Consider the following 18904-nt stretch of genomic DNA (forward strand, 5'->3'; position numbering starts at 1 on the left):
GTGGTGGCATGCACCTGTGGTCCCAGCTACTCAGGAGGCTGAGGTGGGAGGATCGCTTGAACCTGGGAGGTGGAAGTTGCAATGAGCCGAGATCATGCCACTGCACCCCATCCTGAGTAACAGAGCAAGACCCTGTCTTACAAGAAAAGAAAATGAATAAAAATTAAGCCCTAAAAGTAAAACCATTTCCAAATCTGAAATTGCTTCAAAAAATGTTAATGAAATACATAAGCAATTAAGAGTATTGACCTTTCCCGTGTCATTTACAGTATATCTTCTTTATGTGTCTGTCATATACGTTTAGTTTTATTTTTTTATTCGTTTCTGGGCAAAGGGGATTCATCTGCCCCTGTCAGGCTAAGGAGCTTTGCTAAGCATGATCACGAAATTGGTGGCCCATGCCTGCAATCCCAGCTACTCAGAAGGCTGAAGCAGGAGGATCACTTGATCCCAGGAGTTCAAGACCATCTTAGGCAACAAAGCAGTATCCCACCTCAAAAAAAAAAAAAAAAAAAAAAAGGAAAAAAAGAAGAAATTGATTACATAAAGGAGAAAGAGCACATAAAGATACTGAGAATAATGGGAGCCAGGTTTCTCAGCGTTAGAGAAAGGAGTTAAAGATATGGACGTGGTGAAAGCGACAGTAAATCCTCAAGTGGCGGATTACAATTGGTGGTATTTCCATGTTAACTTATGGTTTAATTATTTATTTATTTTTGGGACAGAGTCTTGTTCTGTCGCCCAGGCTGGAGTGCAGCGGTGCCATCTCGGCTCACTGTGGCCTCCGCCTCCCAGGTTCAATCGATTCTCCTGCCTCAGCCTTCTGAGTAGCTAAGATTACAGGGGCACACCACCATGCCCACCTAATTTTTGTTGTTTTTTGAGACAATGCCTCACTCTGTTGCCCAGGCTGGAGTGCAGTGGCATGATCTCAGCTCACTGAAGCCTCCACCTCCCAGGTTCAAACGATTCTCCTGCCTCAGCCTCCAAGTAACTGGGACCATGGTTTTTTTTATTTTATTTTTTATTTATTTTTGAGACAGAGTCTTGTTCTGTCACCCAGGTTGGAGTACAGTGGTGCAATCTTGGCTCACTGCAGCCTTCACTGCAGTGACACTCTAGGTGTCTGCCACCATGCCCAGCTAATTTTTGTATTTTTAGTGGAGACAGGGTTTCACTATGTAGGTCAGGCTACATAGTGAAATGATTTGAGGATACAGTCAGTTTCAGTTATCTTACCATGCTGCTTCCCAAATGGATTATCAAGACTTAATGTTATCAAATGATCCAATTCTGATGTCAGAAGGGAAGCTAACCACTTACCGAATGTAGGTGTGAAACAATTACATCTTTGTCACAAAGTAGTATTTAGCTATAGAACAAACAGTGCACAGGATCAGAATGTTTTCATGTGAAGATGGGTAAAGGTGAGTCATGGGCTAGTCCTACTAGGATACAGTAGAACACAGAAGTCGGACAGAGAATCTCAGTGCCCATTTCTTAATAAATACTTCCTTCTCCTCCTGGTGACGCAATGTGTGTGCAACACACAGTAACAAGAAGTGGAAAATAAATGATCTCTCTCAATTATGGCTTTTCTTTATGAAAACAAAAAAGATAGGCCAGGCATAGTGGCTCACGCCTGTAATCTCAGTGCTCTGGGAGGCCAAGGTCGGAGGACTGCTTGAGCCCAGGACTTCAAGACAAGCCTGAGCAACCTAGTGAGACCCCATCTCTACAATGAAGACAAAACAGATGTACTCTCCTCAGCAGCACATCTACTAACATTCTAATGATACAGAGAAGAGGAGTAAATTTTCAAAAATGTACTATTTTTAAAATTCCTCAAGTATTTTTTCAAATTATGATTCATATCAAAATCTTTAAAGTGTGCTATATGTAAGATACATATAAAATGTTCAAGGAGCACTTGGAGTAGACATATACCTTTTCACCATAATATTAATGTCTCATAACATTAAACACGAAGAAATTAAAAATGAGTCTTTTTTTTCCCATGGAGTTTCAGTCTTGTTGCCCAGGCTGGAGTGCAATGGTGCGATCTCAGCTCACTGCAATTGAATGGAATCACTGGGTTCAAGCGATTCTTCTGCCTCAGCCTCCTGAGTAGCTGGAATTATAGGCAAGCACCACCATGCCCAGCTAATGTTTTATTTTTAGTAGAGACAGGGTTTCTCCACGCTGGCCAGGCTGGTCTCGAACGCCTGACCTGAGGTGATCCACCTGCCTCGGCCTCCCAAAGTGCTGGGGTAACAGGGGTGAGCCACTGTGCCCAGCCAAAATGAGTCTTAAAATTACTGTTAAAATATCTATTAGGACCTCCGTTTGGCACCTATAGAAGCTAGCTAATGCACAAAAAGAAAAGAACAATCAAGATTTCTACCTCTTTGTAGTTAACACGCCCATTGTGAAGCTCAAGAAACTCCAGCGCTCTGTGTCCTGAGAGAAATAAATACATCAATCAACTAAGTGCAAGTATTACTGAAAATGTAACTCAGTCAAGATTGTTTTCAAAGAAAAACACGTGATTATCTGTCAGGGATTCAGGAAATGAAATAAGTTTGCACTCACTGGCAATCTGCATTAGGTATAATCAGATTTGTGCAGTATTTATATAGTACAAAGCAAGTTTAGACAGTGATTTAGTTTCTGCTTAACTCTTAAATAGCTCTATCACCTTTAGTGCTATTCAACCTCTCTAGACCTCAGTTCCCTCCTACAGAAAAACAAGGTTAAAAAATACCAATGGTGTGGGTTGGTTGGTTGAAATAACTGCTAAGTGACAGAAAATAAATGCTGAATGACAAGCACACTGGCTTACACTTCATAGGAACTCAGGAAACTGTCATCATATTTCGCTTCAGTACTGAGGTAGATAAACCTAAGTACAAAATTCAATGTAACACCTAACCTATGGATTAACCAATGAACCTCAAAGGTGTTTCATCACTGGACCACTTTGGAAGAACAAAATAGTATCAGAAGGCTACTTACTCCACCCCGCACCCACCTGTATACAGACACCCACCCATAGCCTGAATCTCCCAATAATGAAGAAGAAGACTAACATTCCCTGTGAAGTGACATTTGAAGGTAATACCTTATTTATGTTGTGAATCACATCCAATTTTTAAAATTCATATAACAAAAAAACATAGCCACCACTATATTATAAACATTAATATCATAAAAATCACAATCCCCACATACAAATAACCTGTGTATAGGATTCCAGTGATTTAGGCTGAATGGAGAAATTTCTAATTAACTCACTCACATAATGCCAACTTTCCACTCAGGCTCTTTATAAGAAATGAGAAAGTAAACCAAAATATTGATAAAAATCATCTCATTTATTAGTAAATAAATGATGGAGTTTTAGTCTTTTTCTATGTAAAAAAAAAAATTCTCAGAATCTGTGCAGATTCTATTTCAGGAGTTGCCACCCATTACGTTCACATAAATATTATTCTTTAAATATCCATTAAGACCTTTGTTTGGTACTTACTGAAGGAAGCCAAGCAATTATCTGGTTTTATTAACATTTCAGATGCAATCTGTCTTGGAAATTTTTAAACTCTAAGAATTTAAAACCTGAATATTACCATTTATATTTGTTCGTTATCAGCTCACCCTGTAGTTCTGACAATTTCAACTTCACAGAACACAGAACTAGAAGACACTTCAGAATTCTTTAAGAAGTTCATCCCCCTCATTGCTCAGTCACACATCTGCTTACTGCAGGGCTGGAATGAGACCCAAGTCTGAGTCTTTTTCCACTGTTTCACGGCTCCCTTCCAGCAACACATTTTTAACCGAAAGAGCACGAGACCAACTGTCAGGACCCGTAACTCTAGGCCAGGCCACTAACAAGTGAGCTGTAAAGCTGTCTAGTAGCAGTTTCTTCATGCGTAACAGAAAAGAACTGGACTTGGCGACCTCTAGTGTCCTTTCAGATAGTCAAATTCTGTCGTAACAGGTTCTCGCCCATCATAGGTCAGTATATAGGTCTATTTTACACTGATACATTTTCATATTTTGCCTATAATCTTATTCTTTGAAACTTCTGGAGGTAGTGTAACTATTAAATTCTCTCATTTTTATCTAAATTAAAGAAAACTCAGAACATCAGGTATATCTGAAATTAATCTGAAAACTGCGGTAGAATGTTATCATAGCTCACCCTTTTCATGTGTTAAAACATCACAAATACACTTCCTAAAAGAACCAAATCCTTTTGCTAAGAAAGATCTTAAGTGTTCTCATCCCATATGCAAAACACGTGATAGCTATGAGAGGCGATGGAGGATGGCATTAATCACTTCACAAGGCAGACGTGTATCAACAATTTCAATAAAACTAGAAAAATAAAAATTTTAAGTAAGTCTTTGTGGTACCATCTCCCTATATCCAGGATGACTCTGCCTTTGCCCCTGAGGTCGGTGGCACTGGCTTGGTATCCCCTCCCTCTTCCCCCACTCCTGCCATCCTATCAGCACCGTGAATGCGGATTACAGAACTCCCTCACTTCCCTGCCCTTCCTGACGCCAAGCGCCTTTACGGCACCGTGACTCAAGGGACCCACTGCCATGGCCACACGTGGCTCTTTACATATACTTGGAAATGCCTGTCCTAGGACACGTAAAACCACAAAAGTACATTTCTCACTCCTGCCATATTCCACCCATCTTGTTCCTCACCCATTATGTCAGTCTGGCCGCTGCATCGCAAACTCCGGTTTACAGAACTGCTATTTCCCCACCCACAGAAACACGCAGGGGCGCCGTGACCAGCAGGGCATCCGCTCTCTTTATTTGCCCCTTAACTGAAGCCATGCTGCCCACCTCTAGCCCTGCGTGACTGCAATCACCGCCTTCTCCTCCCAGCTGTCAGGCCACTCAGCTCAGTCACGAGGGAAACGGTATTCATCCACGGGCTGGATTTTCAATCTCTTCCTGAATGTCTTTTCACAGATTTCCTGTCCCCTCAGGAACATAACAAGGCACCGGTACTTACCTATTTCTACGTGCGTTGAAATGCCACACGATGACCCTCTGCGGCACAGAGAACCCAGCACGATCAGCAGGCCCGGCCACAACCTGAAAGCAGACATGCTCTCCTTCCCCACAGGCTCTCTGGGGACGTGGGAAGGCTCAGAGCTGCGGCAGCACCCTGACTCCGAAATCCAGGCGCAGACCCGCTGCTTCTCTCTCAGCAGGTCACTGACCCAGGAAACCCAGTCTCATTTCAAAACCCTATCATTTTCCAACGAAGTCAACTGTTCAACTACTGTTTAACTTCACCAGAACAGCAAACAGACTGTACTCCTGGGGGTGGGGGGAGGAGGATAAACCGAAATCTAAAAAGCCTTAGGCCGGAAGCACAGCATCTTCTGCCAGAGGCTTTTTTTCTGAATTTCATTTTAACATGAAATTTCTGTAGACACGCAAGTAAAGCTGTCTCCAGATACGTTTTGCTTTCTATAAAAAGGTTCACCTGTGCATACAGTCAACATACTGGAGCAGCTCACCTTATAGGGGTGGACCTCTCCCGCATCCTTTCTACGCATTCATCAGGCTGTCTTGTCCTGCTTCCTCCGCCTCCCAAGCCACAAGTGTGGGGAAAGCTTCTATAGTGATCAGCTGGAACTGGCATCTCTCTCAGTATTTGGCAACAGATACTGACACTTGAATGGGATTACACAAGAGCGGCCACTCCTGGTCTCTCTACCTCTGGCTATTGTAATAGGCTTATCCAGAGCCCATGGCAAGGCCAGATTCCTGCAGCACAAGCAAAGATGCCAATTGCACTTGGGAGGTGGAAGGAAGGGGGCAGATTTAGGGCCAAGAGACAGGGTTTAGAAAATGTTAAGCTCAGGATAAGTCATGAGGTAGCCAGCTGCACTTAACCCATAGGAAAAATTCAGCTCTTCATGGAACAAATGGTAATCTTAAAGCATAAATTATGTATAGTTTACATTAAAAGCAAGAGATGCAGTCCTAAAAGAGTAGGAGGAAATGGTATTCACTCTCAGGTTAGCCAAATGAAAGGAAAGAAAATAGGGCACATACACACCGTGGAATACTACACAGCCATAAAAAAGGATGAGTTCACGTCCTTTGCAGGGACATGGAGGAAGCTGGAAACCATCATTCTCAGCAAACTGACACAAGAGCACAAAACCAAACACTGCATGTTCTCATTCGTAAGTGGGTGCTGAACAGTGAGAACACATGGACACAGGGAGGGGAACATCACACACTGGGGTCTGTTGGGGCATGAGGGAGCTAGTGAAGAGATAGCAGGGGGTAGAGATTGGGGAGGGATAGCATTAGGAGAAATACCTCATGTAGATGACGGGGTGGATGCAGCAAACCACCACCATGGCACGTGTATACCTGTGTAACAAACCTGCACATTCTGCACATGTACCCCAGAATTTAAAGTATAATAAAAACAGAATTTTACAATAAAAAAAAGAAAGGATGAATCGAAAGTGGGATGATTTGGTCAGGTTTGGTGGCTCACACTTATAATCCCAGCACTTTGGGAGGCCAAGGCAGGTGCGTCACCTCAGGTCAGGAGTCTGAGACCAGCATGATCAACATGTTTAGACCTCATCTCTACTAAAAATACAAAAATTAGTCGGTATGGTGGAAGGTGCCTGTAGTCCCAGCTACTGGGGAGACAGAGGTGGGAGGATCTCTCGAGCCCGGGAGGTAGAGACGGCAGTGAGCCAAGATTTCATCACTGTACTCTAGCCTGGGTGACAGAGCAAGACGAAAGAAAGAAAGAAAAAGAGAGGGAGAGAGGGAGGGAGGGAAGGAGAGAGGAAGGGAGGAAAAGAGAGACAGATAAAAAGTAGAACAATTTGAGACGCTTACTTGTGTGTCCAACAGTTTCCTCTGTAAGCTTAACACAGCTACCTGTACAGCCCCAAGGAAAGGAATTCCCCAGCTCTGCCAAACCTGAGTGCAGTAGGCCCAGGTTAGCTCAGAGCTGGGCTAAACTTAAATACATTTGATGTAAGTTTACAAAACAGCTTGTTAGCCAAACAAAACACACAGCCATATGGCCTCCAGACTAACAGGCATATGGCCTCTGGACCCTTCATTAGCCTAGAGGCCATACATTTTGTTTGGCTAAGATGTTTTGTAAACTTACCTCAAGTTTACAAACTTGTTTTAAAGTTTATACACTTTTTTTAAATGAGAAAATTCATGTAGCAATCTAGATTTCTGGCTCTCTTAAAAACCAAAGAACTGGCATCACCAACTGAGACTCCTATGTCATATGACAACCAGCGACAGCTGAAGAGCCAGCCACCCCCAATGGAGCACGTCCTGTTCCTCCAGTGCCCACCGTCCATGCAGTGTCAGCACGTTTCCACACCCCTTCTGGCCACCAGAGGCCTTTGAGCGTGCCTCCCTCTCACTCTGGGCCTTCCACAGCCTGTGGGTGAGGTAGTGGCAATGATTAACTGGGACTTTGCATATTCTCTCTGAGAAGATCCAAGAGCAGTCAATCAATGATTACAGTCAGAGGGTTGCAGAGGGTCACCAGGGAAAAAGTAATACTGCCTGGAAACAGTATCTAACCAGGTAAGATAAAACAAACCCATCCAAAAAGCACCAAAGAAACGCGTTCAGCCAGGCGTGGTGGCTCATGCCTGTAATCTCAGCACTGTCTGTGCAACACGGCAAAATCCTTCTACCAAAAAAAAAAAAAAAAAAAAAAAAATTAGCGGGCATGGTGGCTTGCACCTGTGGTCCCAGCTACTCAGGAGGTTGAGGCAGGAAGATTGCTTGTACCTGGGAAGCTGAGGTTGCAGTGAGCCGAGATCAGACCACTGCACTCCGGCCTGGGTAAGACCCCCATCTCAAAAAAAAAACAAAAGAAAAAAAGAAATGGGTTCAATTACCAAACAGTACTAATCACAAATGTCTCAATTTCTCATTATATATTTTGTATTGGAGGTACAGAATGATATAAATTTATGAATGTAATAAAATAAGAGGAAATTATTTGCTTAGGAACTGTGATAGTTATGAACACGGTGGCACGCGTCTGCCCTCCCAGCTACTCGGGAAGCTGACGCAGGAAAATCACTTGAACCCAGGAGGTGGCTGATGCAGTGAGCCGAGATCGCACCACTGCACTCCAGCCTGGGTGACAGTAAGATCTTGTCTTAAAAAAAAAGAAAGAAAGAAAGAAAGAAAGAAAGAAAGAAAGAAAGAAAGAAAGAAAGAAAATAGGGGGGATAAGGGTGGAAACTGGGGAGCAGAGGTTCCCGGGACAAAGGCAGGCAAAGGAGAAAGGAGGGAAGACGTCCCTCTCACCTGGTGGTCTCCTCCTTGTAGGTCCTGGTGAGGACACCCAGCCAGGTGCTACCGGCATCAGGACAGGCTGGAAGTAAGACAGGAGCCCAGAGGGAATTGTTTACTCTTGGAATGGGGCCTTGCAGAGGGCCACAAAACTGGAGGGAGACGGGAGGGGCACACTGTGAACTTTCTAAGCTCCGGGCACTTTTGCCTTTGTGAAGTACTTGCTGTTACACAAATAAACAATAAATAGAAAGCACATTTTACATCTGCATTGCTATGTGATTAACATATTAATATGCCACGGGAAAGCTTTTTTCTTTGGATTTTAGAAGAAATTTAACATTTTTGAGTGCTCCTAAAAGTTTTAAGGGCCCTCAGTATCGTCCCTACTGTGCCTAAAGTGTAAGTTATCTGGGAAAGGAAGTGGGCACCGTTTGAAATAGAACCTTCAAAAGGTAAGTGGACTAATTTTTTTTTTTTTTTTTTTTTCTGAGACGGAGTTTCGCTCTTGTTGCCCAGGCTGCAGAGCAATGGCGCGGTCTCGGCTCACTGCAATCTTCGCCTCCTGGGTACAAGCAATTCTCCTGTCTCAGCCTCCAGAGTAGCTGGGATTACAGGCATGTGCCACCATGCCCAGCTAATTTTTTGTATTTTTAGTAGAGACGGGATTTCACCACGTTGGCCAGGCTGGTCTCGAACTCTTGATCTCAGGTAATCCGCCTGCCTCGGCCTCCCAAAGTGCTGGAATGACAGGTGCGAGCCACCACACTGGCCCTAGAGCAATTTTTGAACAAGAGAGGCAGCCACAATTAACTTGACTTTTCTGGGCCTCAGTTGATTGAAGCCTCAATTAAATGATTTCCCCAGGCCAGTAGAAATGGGCTATTCTGGCCAGGTGTGGTGGCTCACGCTTGCAATTCCAGCACTTTGGGAGGCTGAGGCAGGCAGATCACGAGGTCAAGAGATGGAGACCATCCTGGCCAACATGGTGAAACCTCATCGCTACTAAAAATACAAAAATTAGCTGGGCATGGTGGCAGGCACCTACAGTCCCAGCTACTCAGGAGGCTGAGGCAGGAGAATCACTTGAACCAGGGAGGCGAAGGTTGCAGTGAGCCAAGATGGCCCCACTGTACTCTGACAGGGACGGGTACGGGGACAGAGGAAGCAAAGGAAGGGAGGAGAGAGAAATGCGCTATTCTGTTATCCCAGCACTTTGGTAGGCCAAGAAGGGCAGATCACTTGAGGTCAGGCTTTTGAGACCAGTCTGCCCAAAGTGGTGAAACCCAGTCTCCACTAAAAATACAAAACTTAGCCGGGTGTAGTGTTGCATGCCTGTGGTCCCAGCTTCTCGGGAGGTTCAGGTAGGAGAATCGCTTGAACCCAAGAGGCAGAGGCTGCAGGAAACCGAGATCACACCACTGCACTCCAGCCCGGGCGACAGAGTGAGTCTCGGACACACGGACACACACACACACACACACACACGCCCCTCTCCCTCTGCAGGTAGGAGATCTAAACACACCAGCTCCCCAGCCCCAACTGCGAGTAGCTGGGACCACAGGTACCCATTGGCCGACATCCCTATTAGTACTGCCTGGTTCTCCCCAGTTCCTGCAATCAAAGAAGAAAGTAGGCTGAAATTTATTAAACTCTGCTGTTATCAATTGTGCCAATATGACTGGCTCAAAATCGGCCTGACTCAGCAAAAGACAAAGTCAAAATTTAACGTTACTGCCTCAGTATTTTGCAAAAGTCCTAGAAAAAAAAATTCAACGTCCTAGAAAAAGGTGAAACTCTGCAGGAGTTGAGCAAGGGAGGAGCTATATTGAGACTAGTAACCGAAAATCAGTGCATGGGGTTGAGCTTCATTTGCACCCACAAATTCCCAGCAAAGACCTGCTATTTTTATTTTTATTCTCATTAGGCTTTAAGCTTCCCTGATGCTTTGAGAGTTTTAAGCCCAAGTCTAATTTTTGAACGGATAAAGAACGCTGTTTAAAGGTGTTCAATCCTTATACCTTGGTTAATTTTGACAAATGCTTCCTTTTGCTAGTTGGTGGCCCAACTTTAATCCTCCTAGCGGCTTGACCTAGGGGAGCTAGTACGACTTTGAGCACTATACTGAATTTAAAGTAGCAACTGTCATAAGCATTTTACGTTATGTCACAACAAACCCATGGGGTAGATTTGGTTCTATTTTATGTGACTGGACTGAGGTTAACCTGTCGAAGGTCACACAGCCTGTCGGCAACAGACTGAGTTTGGATTCTAGCGTGTTTCCTCCCAAGGCGCTGTTATTTATCGGGAGCGCCCCTAAGATAATGCCTAACACAGCCAGAAAAGCAGCCAGGCGGCAGAACGCGGGGTCACACTTCGCGCCCTCAGGGAACCATCGCTCCCAATGCACCCTTAGTGCTGCGGAGCTCAGCGACGAAGACGCGTGACCGCGGCCTTGGCATCCAGCGCAGGCACCAGCCCCATCTATAGACCGCGCACACATTCCGGGGATGCAGAATTTGGGGAGATGCTGAAAGCGGGTCTCTAGCAGCGGTTGGGGGGCTCGGGAGCAGTTAGTGACGACCGAGTACCCGAAAAGAGGAAAAGTGCCGCAGGTGCATCTGCCCGCGAGCCTCCTCCGTCCCCGACCCCAACCCTCTGCCGGGAGAAGGTCGCGCCCGGAGCGAAGCCGCGCGGCGCTCAGTGCAAGGTCCAGAGGGCGGTGGTGCCGCGCGAAGGGCGCGGAGAGAGGGCGCTGCTCCGCGGCTCGGCCGCCTCCCGCCGGCTCCTGCTCTTCCCCCGCGCGCCCCCGGCTCCGCCTCGCTCCTCCCGCTTCCCCTTGACCCCCGCGCTCCCGTGCGCGCGCGCCCGCTTGCCTGTTTCCCGTCGCCGTCGCGACCCGGGCCATGGCGACCTGCTTCTGGCTGCGGAGCTCCGGGCCCCGGCGCCTCGGGTGGACGTTTCCCGGCTGCCGCCTCCGCCCCCGCGCCGGCGGCCGGGTGGCTGCCTCGGGTCCCGCGCCCGGCCCGGCCCCGCTCCGCGGCTATGCTGGCGGCCTGGCGAGCCTCTCCGCCGCGCTGCTGCGCACGGACAGCTTCGTGGGCGGCCGCTGGCTCCCGGCCGCCGCCACCTTCCCCGTGCAGGACCCGGCCAGCGGCGCCGCCCTGGGCATGGTGGCCGACTGCGGGGTGCCCGAGGCCCGCGCCGCCGTGCGCGCCGCCTACAAGGCTTTCTGCAGCTGGAGGGGGGTCTCGGCCAAGGTGAGAGCGCCCGGGTTCAGGGGGCCAGAGCTGGCCGGAGGCGCGGCGGGGAGAGAAGGGCTTGGCCCCAAGGAGAAACCAGCCGCGTCGCCTCCCTCCGGTGCGCGGCTCCCAGGGATACACAATGCGGAGAGTCAGAGCAACAAGAAGGGAGACGACCAGGAATAAGTTTGCAGCTTTGCGCTGGGCGCTGGGGACGCGGCCCCTGCCCTGCAGCCTCATCAAACGTGTGCACGGCCCAGTAGGGGAGGCAGAACCCGAGCGCCTAGTACCACCAGCTGAGCGTTACGGTCAACAAGCCTAACCGTGGAGGGGCGGGGAGAAGGGGAGGGGTGTCGGGGAAGTGAGAGCACGTGTGGCCCATCAGAGTATCTACAATCACCTCCCCAGCTGCGGGGAGCCCACGTAGGAGGCTGCTACGGCGGCCCATAGGAAGGTTGGTAGTGAGGACCCTGGGCCAGAGGCTCAGAATCGGCCACGAGAGAATCGTAGAAAGATTTGGGCTTTGTGCAGGGGAAGGGAGTCCAGGACCATTCTCCAGGTTTTCAGCCTAAATATGTAAATGCTGCTATTGGCCATTGCGTAGAGAACACAGGAGAATTGGGAACAAGAGGTAAAGGGCCATTAAACAGGACGAACAGAATAAGAAGACGATTCTCCAGGTTTTCAGCCTAAATGCGTAAATGCCCCTATTGGCATTGCGTAGAGAACACAGGGGAATTGGGAGCTAGGAATAAAGGGCCATTAAACAGGAAGAATAGGGCCGGGCGCGGTGGCTCACGCCTATAATCCCAGCACTTTGGGAGGCCGAGACGGGTGGATCACGAGGTCAAGAGATCGAGACCATCCTGGTCAACATGGTGAAACCCCGTCTCTACTAAAAATAAAAAAAAATTAGCTGGGCATGGTGGTGCGTGCCTGTAATCCCAGCTACTCGGGAGGCTGAGGCAGGAGAATTGCTTGAACCCAGGAGGCGGAGGTTGCGGTGAGCCGAGATCGCGCCATTGGACTCCAGCCTGGGTAACAAGAGCGAAACTCCGTCTCAGAAAAAAAAAAAAAAAAAAAAAAAAAAAAAAAAAAAAAAAAAAAAATTAAAAAAACAGGAAGAATAGAATAAGACGACGACGATTATCCAGGTTTTCAGCCTAAATACGTAAATGCCCCTATTGGCATTGCATAGAGAACGCAGGGGAATTGGGAGCTAGGGATAAAGGGCCGTGAAACGGGAGAACAAGGTAAGAAGAAAACTAAGAAAGTTTCTTCTTCCTTCAGGTGTTATATTACGCCTCGAGTCAACGCAGTGCAATTTTTACCCCGTCCTTCAAAGCTCTCCCTCTGAAGGACTGCATCCCATGAGGCCTACGAGTCCAAGAGAGTCTTAGCACTCACGCAGCCGTCAGCTGTTTACTGAGCACCTGCTGTTTGCCCTGCACTGCCGGAGGTGCTTGGGATACATCAGTAAAAGAAAGAAAGATTCTGCCCTTATGGAGCTTACATGGGGTCGAAGGGGAGCAGAAGAGAGATCAGAACTCTAAACAACAAACATAACATCTAAACAAATAAGAATGTGAGAGGTGCTGGGTGCAATATGGGGAGAAAACGTAGACGCAGAAGAGGATCCGGGCCAGAGGGAAGGGGCGAGATGCAGCGTCAATAGTGTTATCGGGAGTATTCCTTAGCTAGGGCTGCCATAGCAAAGAACCCCAGACCGCGAGGCCTGAACAGCAGAAATTTCTCATTTTACAGCTCTGGAGGGTACACGTCCCAGAGCAAGGTGTTGTCATGGTTGGTTTTTTCCAAGGCCTCTCTCCTTGGCTTGCAGAGAAAGCGCATTTGGTCTTTGTATCTCCTCAGAGCTCGGTTTTAGACTCCTCGAGTCTGAGATGTCTGTTCACACCCGAGTGAGGATGTAAAGTAAGCAGCTGGCTATATGAATGAATCTTCCCTCTGTGTCTCCACGTGCTCTCTCTTCTGTGACTCTCTGTGTCTTAATCTCGTAAAAATAAGAGTCTGATTGGATTGGACCCACCAGAATGATTTGATCATAACTCAATTCCCTCTTTAAATGCCCTACCTCCAAATACACTCACATTCTGAGATACTGGGGCGTTAGGACGTCAACATGTCATTATTTGGGGAGCACCGTTCAGCGCATCACATCAGGGTAGGTCTCAATGAGGCCATGAGATGCAAAGACCAAAGGAAGTCAGGAAACTCAGCCAAAGCTGAAGTCAGGAGCATGGCTGACACACTTGGAGAGCAGCGGGAGGCCTGTGGACTGAGCAGAAGGGAAGAGCGGTAGCGGAGGAGGTCACAGGGAGAAGGGGAAGAGAGGGTGGAGCCTGTAGGACCTGTGGGTTATTTAGGGACTTGGGTTTCACTTTGAGTAAGGTGGGGTTTTACCCGTGTCAGGGTTTTAAGCAGAGATATGATCTGATTTACATTTTGAAAGGCCACTATGACCACAGTGCTGAGAATAGATGAAGAAGGGACGGTGGCAGAAGCAGAGACCGGTTAGGAGGATGTTGCACGGATTTAGATGGGAGGCCACAGTGGCTTGAGCCACGGTGGTAGCAGTGGACGAGGTGAAGACTTGTCCCATAAAGGATGTATTTTGAAAGTAGGGCCCGCTAGATTTTCTGATAGATTGTTAAAAGGGAAGTAGGTGAAAGAGAGGGGTTAGTCATGACTCTAGGGCTTTTGGCCTGAAAAATTGGAAGGATGTCCTGAGAGAGGGAAAGGTGTGTGTGTGGAACAGCATTAGGGTGAGACATCAGAGTTCAGTGTTAGACTTACTGAGTCTGAGATGTCTGTTCCCACCCCTGTGAGGATGTCAAGTAAGCAGTTGGATATATGAATCTGGGGTTTGAGAGCAAGCCATGGGCTAGAGGTGTAAATGTGAAATTCACACCTGTGTGTACTGCACATCTACTTAGAGCTGTGAGAATGGCGAGCTAACAGGAAAGGAGTGAACCAGGGCCTGAGCACTGGCTCCCCTAGCATCATGCTGGAGTCCCACGAGGGCCCACGAGGATCAAGGCTGCCATGCAATGGTGTTATACTACCAGTCTGGCCAAAATGGCAAAACCCCGTGCTATACTACCAACCCCAATCAGTGGTTGGTTGGCAGCTGCAGGGCTGGTGTTGGGAGCTGATACTAGCAGCAGCATCCTGTGTTCAGATCACACTGCCCATCCAACATGACAGTGATGTCAGCTTCCATCTTACAAGGGCTTGGATCTTCTCAGGGAACCTTCCTTTTTGAAAGGAGGGGATATATGCTCACACCTGTAATCCCAGAACTTTGGAAGGCCAAGGCAGGTGGATCACCTGCAGTCAGGAGTTCGAGACCAGCCTGTCCAACATGGTGAAACACCGTTCCTACTAAAAATACAAAAATTGGCTGGGCACGGTGGCTCATGCCTGTAATCCCAAAACTGGGAAGCCGAGGCAGTCGGATCACCTGAGGTCAGGAGTTCAAGGCCAGTCTGGTCAAAATGGCAAAACCCCGTCTCTACTAAAAACTATCTTAAAAAATAAAAAATAAGCTGGGCATAGTGGGAGGCGCCTATAATCCCAGCTACTGAGGAGGCTAAGGCAGGAAGAATTGCTTGAACCCCGGAGGCAGAGGTTGCAGTGAGCCATATCATGCCAACTGCACTCTAGTCTGGGTGACAGAGCAAGACTCTGTCTCAAAAATCAGTCAGTCAGTCAGCTAGGCGTGGTGGTGTGTACCTGTAATCCCAGCCACTCAGGAGGCTGAGGCACGAGAATTGCTTCATCTCAGGAGGCAGAGGTTGGTTGCAGTGAACCAAGGTCGCACCACTGCACTCCAGCTTGGGTGACAGAGTCTCACTCTGTCTTAGAAAAATCACGGTTCTTCTTGGCTTTGGAAACCCCCGTGCAGATGCGGGAAGCTGGCGCCCGGGGCAGCTCTCTCTTCACAGTGCCTGGATAGCAGCCCTGGGCTTCTCTAGGCCTTCCTCTTTTTCTATTTGTAAGTGGTTTTATGTGAATGCATTTTTAAAGACTCTTTTAGAAACCATTTCTTCCTTCTTTTTTTTTAGAGACTGGGTCTTGCTGAGTTGCCCAGGCTGGAATACCGTGGGGCTGTCGTGGCTTACTCCATCACTGCAGCCTCAAACGCGCAAGCCCAAGTGGTTCTCCCACCTCGGTCTCCTGAGTAGCTGGGACCACAGGCATGCGCCGCCACGCCCAGCTAATTTGTGTGTGTGTGTGTGTGTGTGTGTGTGTGTAGAGAAGGGGTGTCACTGCATTGCCCAAGCTGCTGTCAAACTCCTGGCCACAGGCAACCCTCCCTCCTTGGCCTTCCCAAGTGTTGGGATTATGGGAATGAGCCTCCACACCTGCTTCTATAACACTGTTAACAATCCAGTGTGTCCCTTGATCTGTTTTTTTGTTGATTGGAAATTTTTAAATTATGGTAAAATATGCCTAACATTTACCATTTCTGCCATTTTTAAGTGTGCATTTCAGTGGCACTCAGTGCACTCGTGTTGTTGTGCCTGGGCTCTCTTCTTAAGTGTGTAAAGCCCTTTTTTATGCCTCACGCCTGCCCCAGGCCTCACGTCAGTCTCTGGGACAAATCCAGCTTACCGTCGAGCCCCTATAATAGGGAACAATACTTGAAGACATTATGCTGACTGAAATAAGCCAGTCACAAAAGGGCAAATGCTGTATGATTTTACTGATATGAGGTACCTAGAGTTGTCAAATTCATAAAGACAGAAAGTAGAATGGGCCAGGCCTGCTGGCTCACAGTTGTAACCTCAGCACTTTGGGGAGGCCGAGGCATTAGCATCACTGAAAGCCCGGGGTCTCAGGTTGCGACGAGCTATGATTGTGCCACTATACTCCAGCCTGGGCATCAGATCAACACCCTATGTAAAATAATAATAATAAAATAGGGAACTATGCATCTGTATGGTAAAATTAAAGTCGTTCTTATTTATCATAAGCAATAATAGCTGTTTCCACAAAACTTTTCTCTTTTTTTAATTTATGACTCAGTATACCTCTTTAGATGTAACTTGAAATTGGATCTCTATTATGTATCAAAGAAGGGTCAGTTAGCATGAGCAATATAGTGGGACCTGGTCTTTTTTTGTATTAAAATACAAAAAAAAATTTATTTTAATTAGCTGAGCTTGATCATCCTGTAGATCCTGTTAGCATGAATAGTCTGTATGGCATGACAGCAACTACTTGAAAGGGAAGATAAGATTTCATTCTGCTTCTGAGTGATGCTGTGATACCTAAGGCACGAAAGCAGAGCTAATAATGCTTTTCTACTTTCACCTTGGCTTATTTTAACAGAGGTGATCGTCGTATGACGTATGTAACAAGATGTTAACTTTGTGATCTAAAGTGTTTAGCTATCGAGCTGGATTCCTTAGTAGACCAAATCTTGTTCTCAAAGCGTTCCCCAGCTATACCTTGTTGTTTAGAGAAAAAGTATTTGTTACATCTCGTCGGATCTATTTTTTGAACTTTTCATCCCCTGTAGTTGCCAATTCCGCATGTACTAGTCGTCTAGAAACAGGTTAAACTGAAGCAACTTGATGGAAGGAACTCTCCACAGGGCTTGTTTCCCAAGGAAAAGTATTGTTTGGAGGAACAAAGTTACAGGCCTCCATAAGCATATCATAAAGCTGTTCACAAATAACAAAGCCAGTCTTGTGGGTGTAAAGGTGGTGCCCGGGTCACATTCTGCTCAAAGTTGTAACAAATGCAAATGAGTTGAAGGAAAGCAATTGGAGCATGCTGGTGTGTGCCTGTGGTCCCACCTACTCAGCGGAGGAGCTGGGAGGATCACCTGAGCCAAGGGAGCAGGAGTTGCAGTGGGCTGTGGTCACACAGCTGCACTCCAGCCTGGGTGACAGAGCAAAATCTTAATCTCCTTTTAAAAATATGTTTTAATTTTTTAAAATTTGTATGCTTCCCACTGTCCAAACCCAGACCTGTCTGAAAGAAAAAACCAGAAGGTTGGTGTCTGTCTCCCATGGCGACTTACCCAGGGTTGTTCAGAAAAATAGAAACAATGTGCTGTGAGAACCAGTGTTATGTATAGACAAGTGGAATCACAGATATATAGGAATACAGGAAGGGACTTCTTGTAAAGGACTGGCTCATTTGACTGTGGATGCTAGGAAGTCCCACCCTCCACCGTCTACACACTGGAGACCTGAGAAAGCTGATAGGTCCAGTCTGAGTTCCAGCCTGGGTCTAAAGGCCTGAGTACCAGGAATGCCAGTGCTGGTGTCTGATAATGGGAGGAAATGGATGTCCTAGCTCATGCAGAAGAGTGACTTTGCCCTTCCTCGGCCACTTTGTTCTTTTCAGGTCCTCAGCAGATTGGATGATGCCCAGCTGAATTTGTGAAGGCAGATCTTTATTCAGTCTACTGATTCAAATGCTAATTTCTTCTGAAAACTCTCACAGACACACCCAGAAATAATGTTTTACCAGCTATCTGGGCATCCTTCAGCCCAGTCAAATTTATACATAAAATTAACCCTCACAGCCAAGGAGAATGAGACCATACAGCTCGTATTTTAGGATATCGAATTTTATTTGCCATTCTGTCTTACCCTTGGCATTTTATTACTTTTCTGCCTTATTTCTTTTGCAGGAGAGGAGTTCATTACTTCGGAAGTGGTACGACTTGATGATAAAAAACAAGGATGATCTTGCCAAAATAATCACAGCTGAAAGTGTAAGTCCAGGGTCCTGGCTTGGTGGGCTGAGAAATTGTCCAGGGATTCTGAGACTAAACTTGGAAAAGGCCCTGACTTCCCATCAGTGCTGGCTGTAGCTGAAGAATATGTGATTCCTTCGCTACTAATCAAATACCAAATCATTATTGTGCCAGGGTACATAGACTTGCTCAAATAAAATTTGTATGTTCGCGTTTATTCTTTAATAGTATCCCAAAACAGATTTTGTTTGGAACTATATGAATAACTGCTGTTTCACCATTCTGATTTTTTCCTGTGACTCTTTTTTTTGTTTGTTTTCATATTGTTTTTGTACATTTTTAATGTACCGATGTTTCTTCCATAGAGATAATAAATTATTTTATATCGTGGTTACAATACTTAGGAGATATTGAAAGGAAGAAAAAAATTAAGACGGTTCCTAATTTGTAAACAATTAGGAATGCAGATTACTCTTGTGGTTTAGGGTGATACAATCATGCATATATTTGGCATTGTAATTCTACTTTCTAAAACTCACACCAAGTCTTCTTGTACCTTGAAGAAATTACGAAGACAGAGC

At 46.6% G+C, this 18904-nt stretch overlaps 2 protein-coding genes across 5 annotated transcripts in view; one reads left to right on the forward strand and one right to left on the reverse strand.

Annotated features, from left to right (window-relative positions):
• GPLD1 (glycosylphosphatidylinositol specific phospholipase D1) overlaps nucleotides 1–8321 on the reverse strand; it is a 69376-nt gene extending 61055 nt beyond the window's left edge. Inside the window, exons 1-3 of one of the 2 annotated variants that reach the window (XM_074398518.1) lie at nucleotides 5552–8321; nucleotides 5038–5120; nucleotides 2405–2460 (exon numbers count right to left, since the gene is read on the reverse strand). In XM_074398518.1, the coding sequence (XP_074254619.1) occupies nucleotides 2405–2460; nucleotides 5038–5120; nucleotides 5552–5676 (264 nt within the window). In that variant the 5' untranslated portion in view covers nucleotides 5677–8321. Of the gene's footprint in view, nucleotides 1–2404; nucleotides 2461–5037; nucleotides 5517–5551 lie in introns of those variants that run through there. The other variant, XM_003927301.3, reaches the window with a different exon arrangement.
• Nucleotides 8322–11181: 2860 nt separating this feature from the next.
• The window catches only part of ALDH5A1 (aldehyde dehydrogenase 5 family member A1), a 38985-nt gene continuing 31262 nt past the window's right edge, over nucleotides 11182–18904 (forward strand). For 2 of the 3 annotated variants that reach the window (XM_074398519.1, XM_074398520.1), the window contains exons 1-2: nucleotides 11182–11605; nucleotides 18258–18341. In XM_074398519.1, coding sequence (XP_074254620.1) covers nucleotides 11252–11605; nucleotides 18258–18341 — 438 coding nt within the window. In that variant the 5' untranslated portion in view covers nucleotides 11182–11251. The remainder of the gene's footprint in view (nucleotides 11606–18257; nucleotides 18342–18904) is intronic. The other variant, XM_039462571.2, reaches the window with a different exon arrangement.

Source organism: Saimiri boliviensis, chromosome 4, assembly GCF_048565385.1.
Source record: "Saimiri boliviensis isolate mSaiBol1 chromosome 4, mSaiBol1.pri, whole genome shotgun sequence".
Taxonomy (NCBI): Eukaryota; Metazoa; Chordata; class Mammalia; order Primates; family Cebidae; genus Saimiri; species Saimiri boliviensis.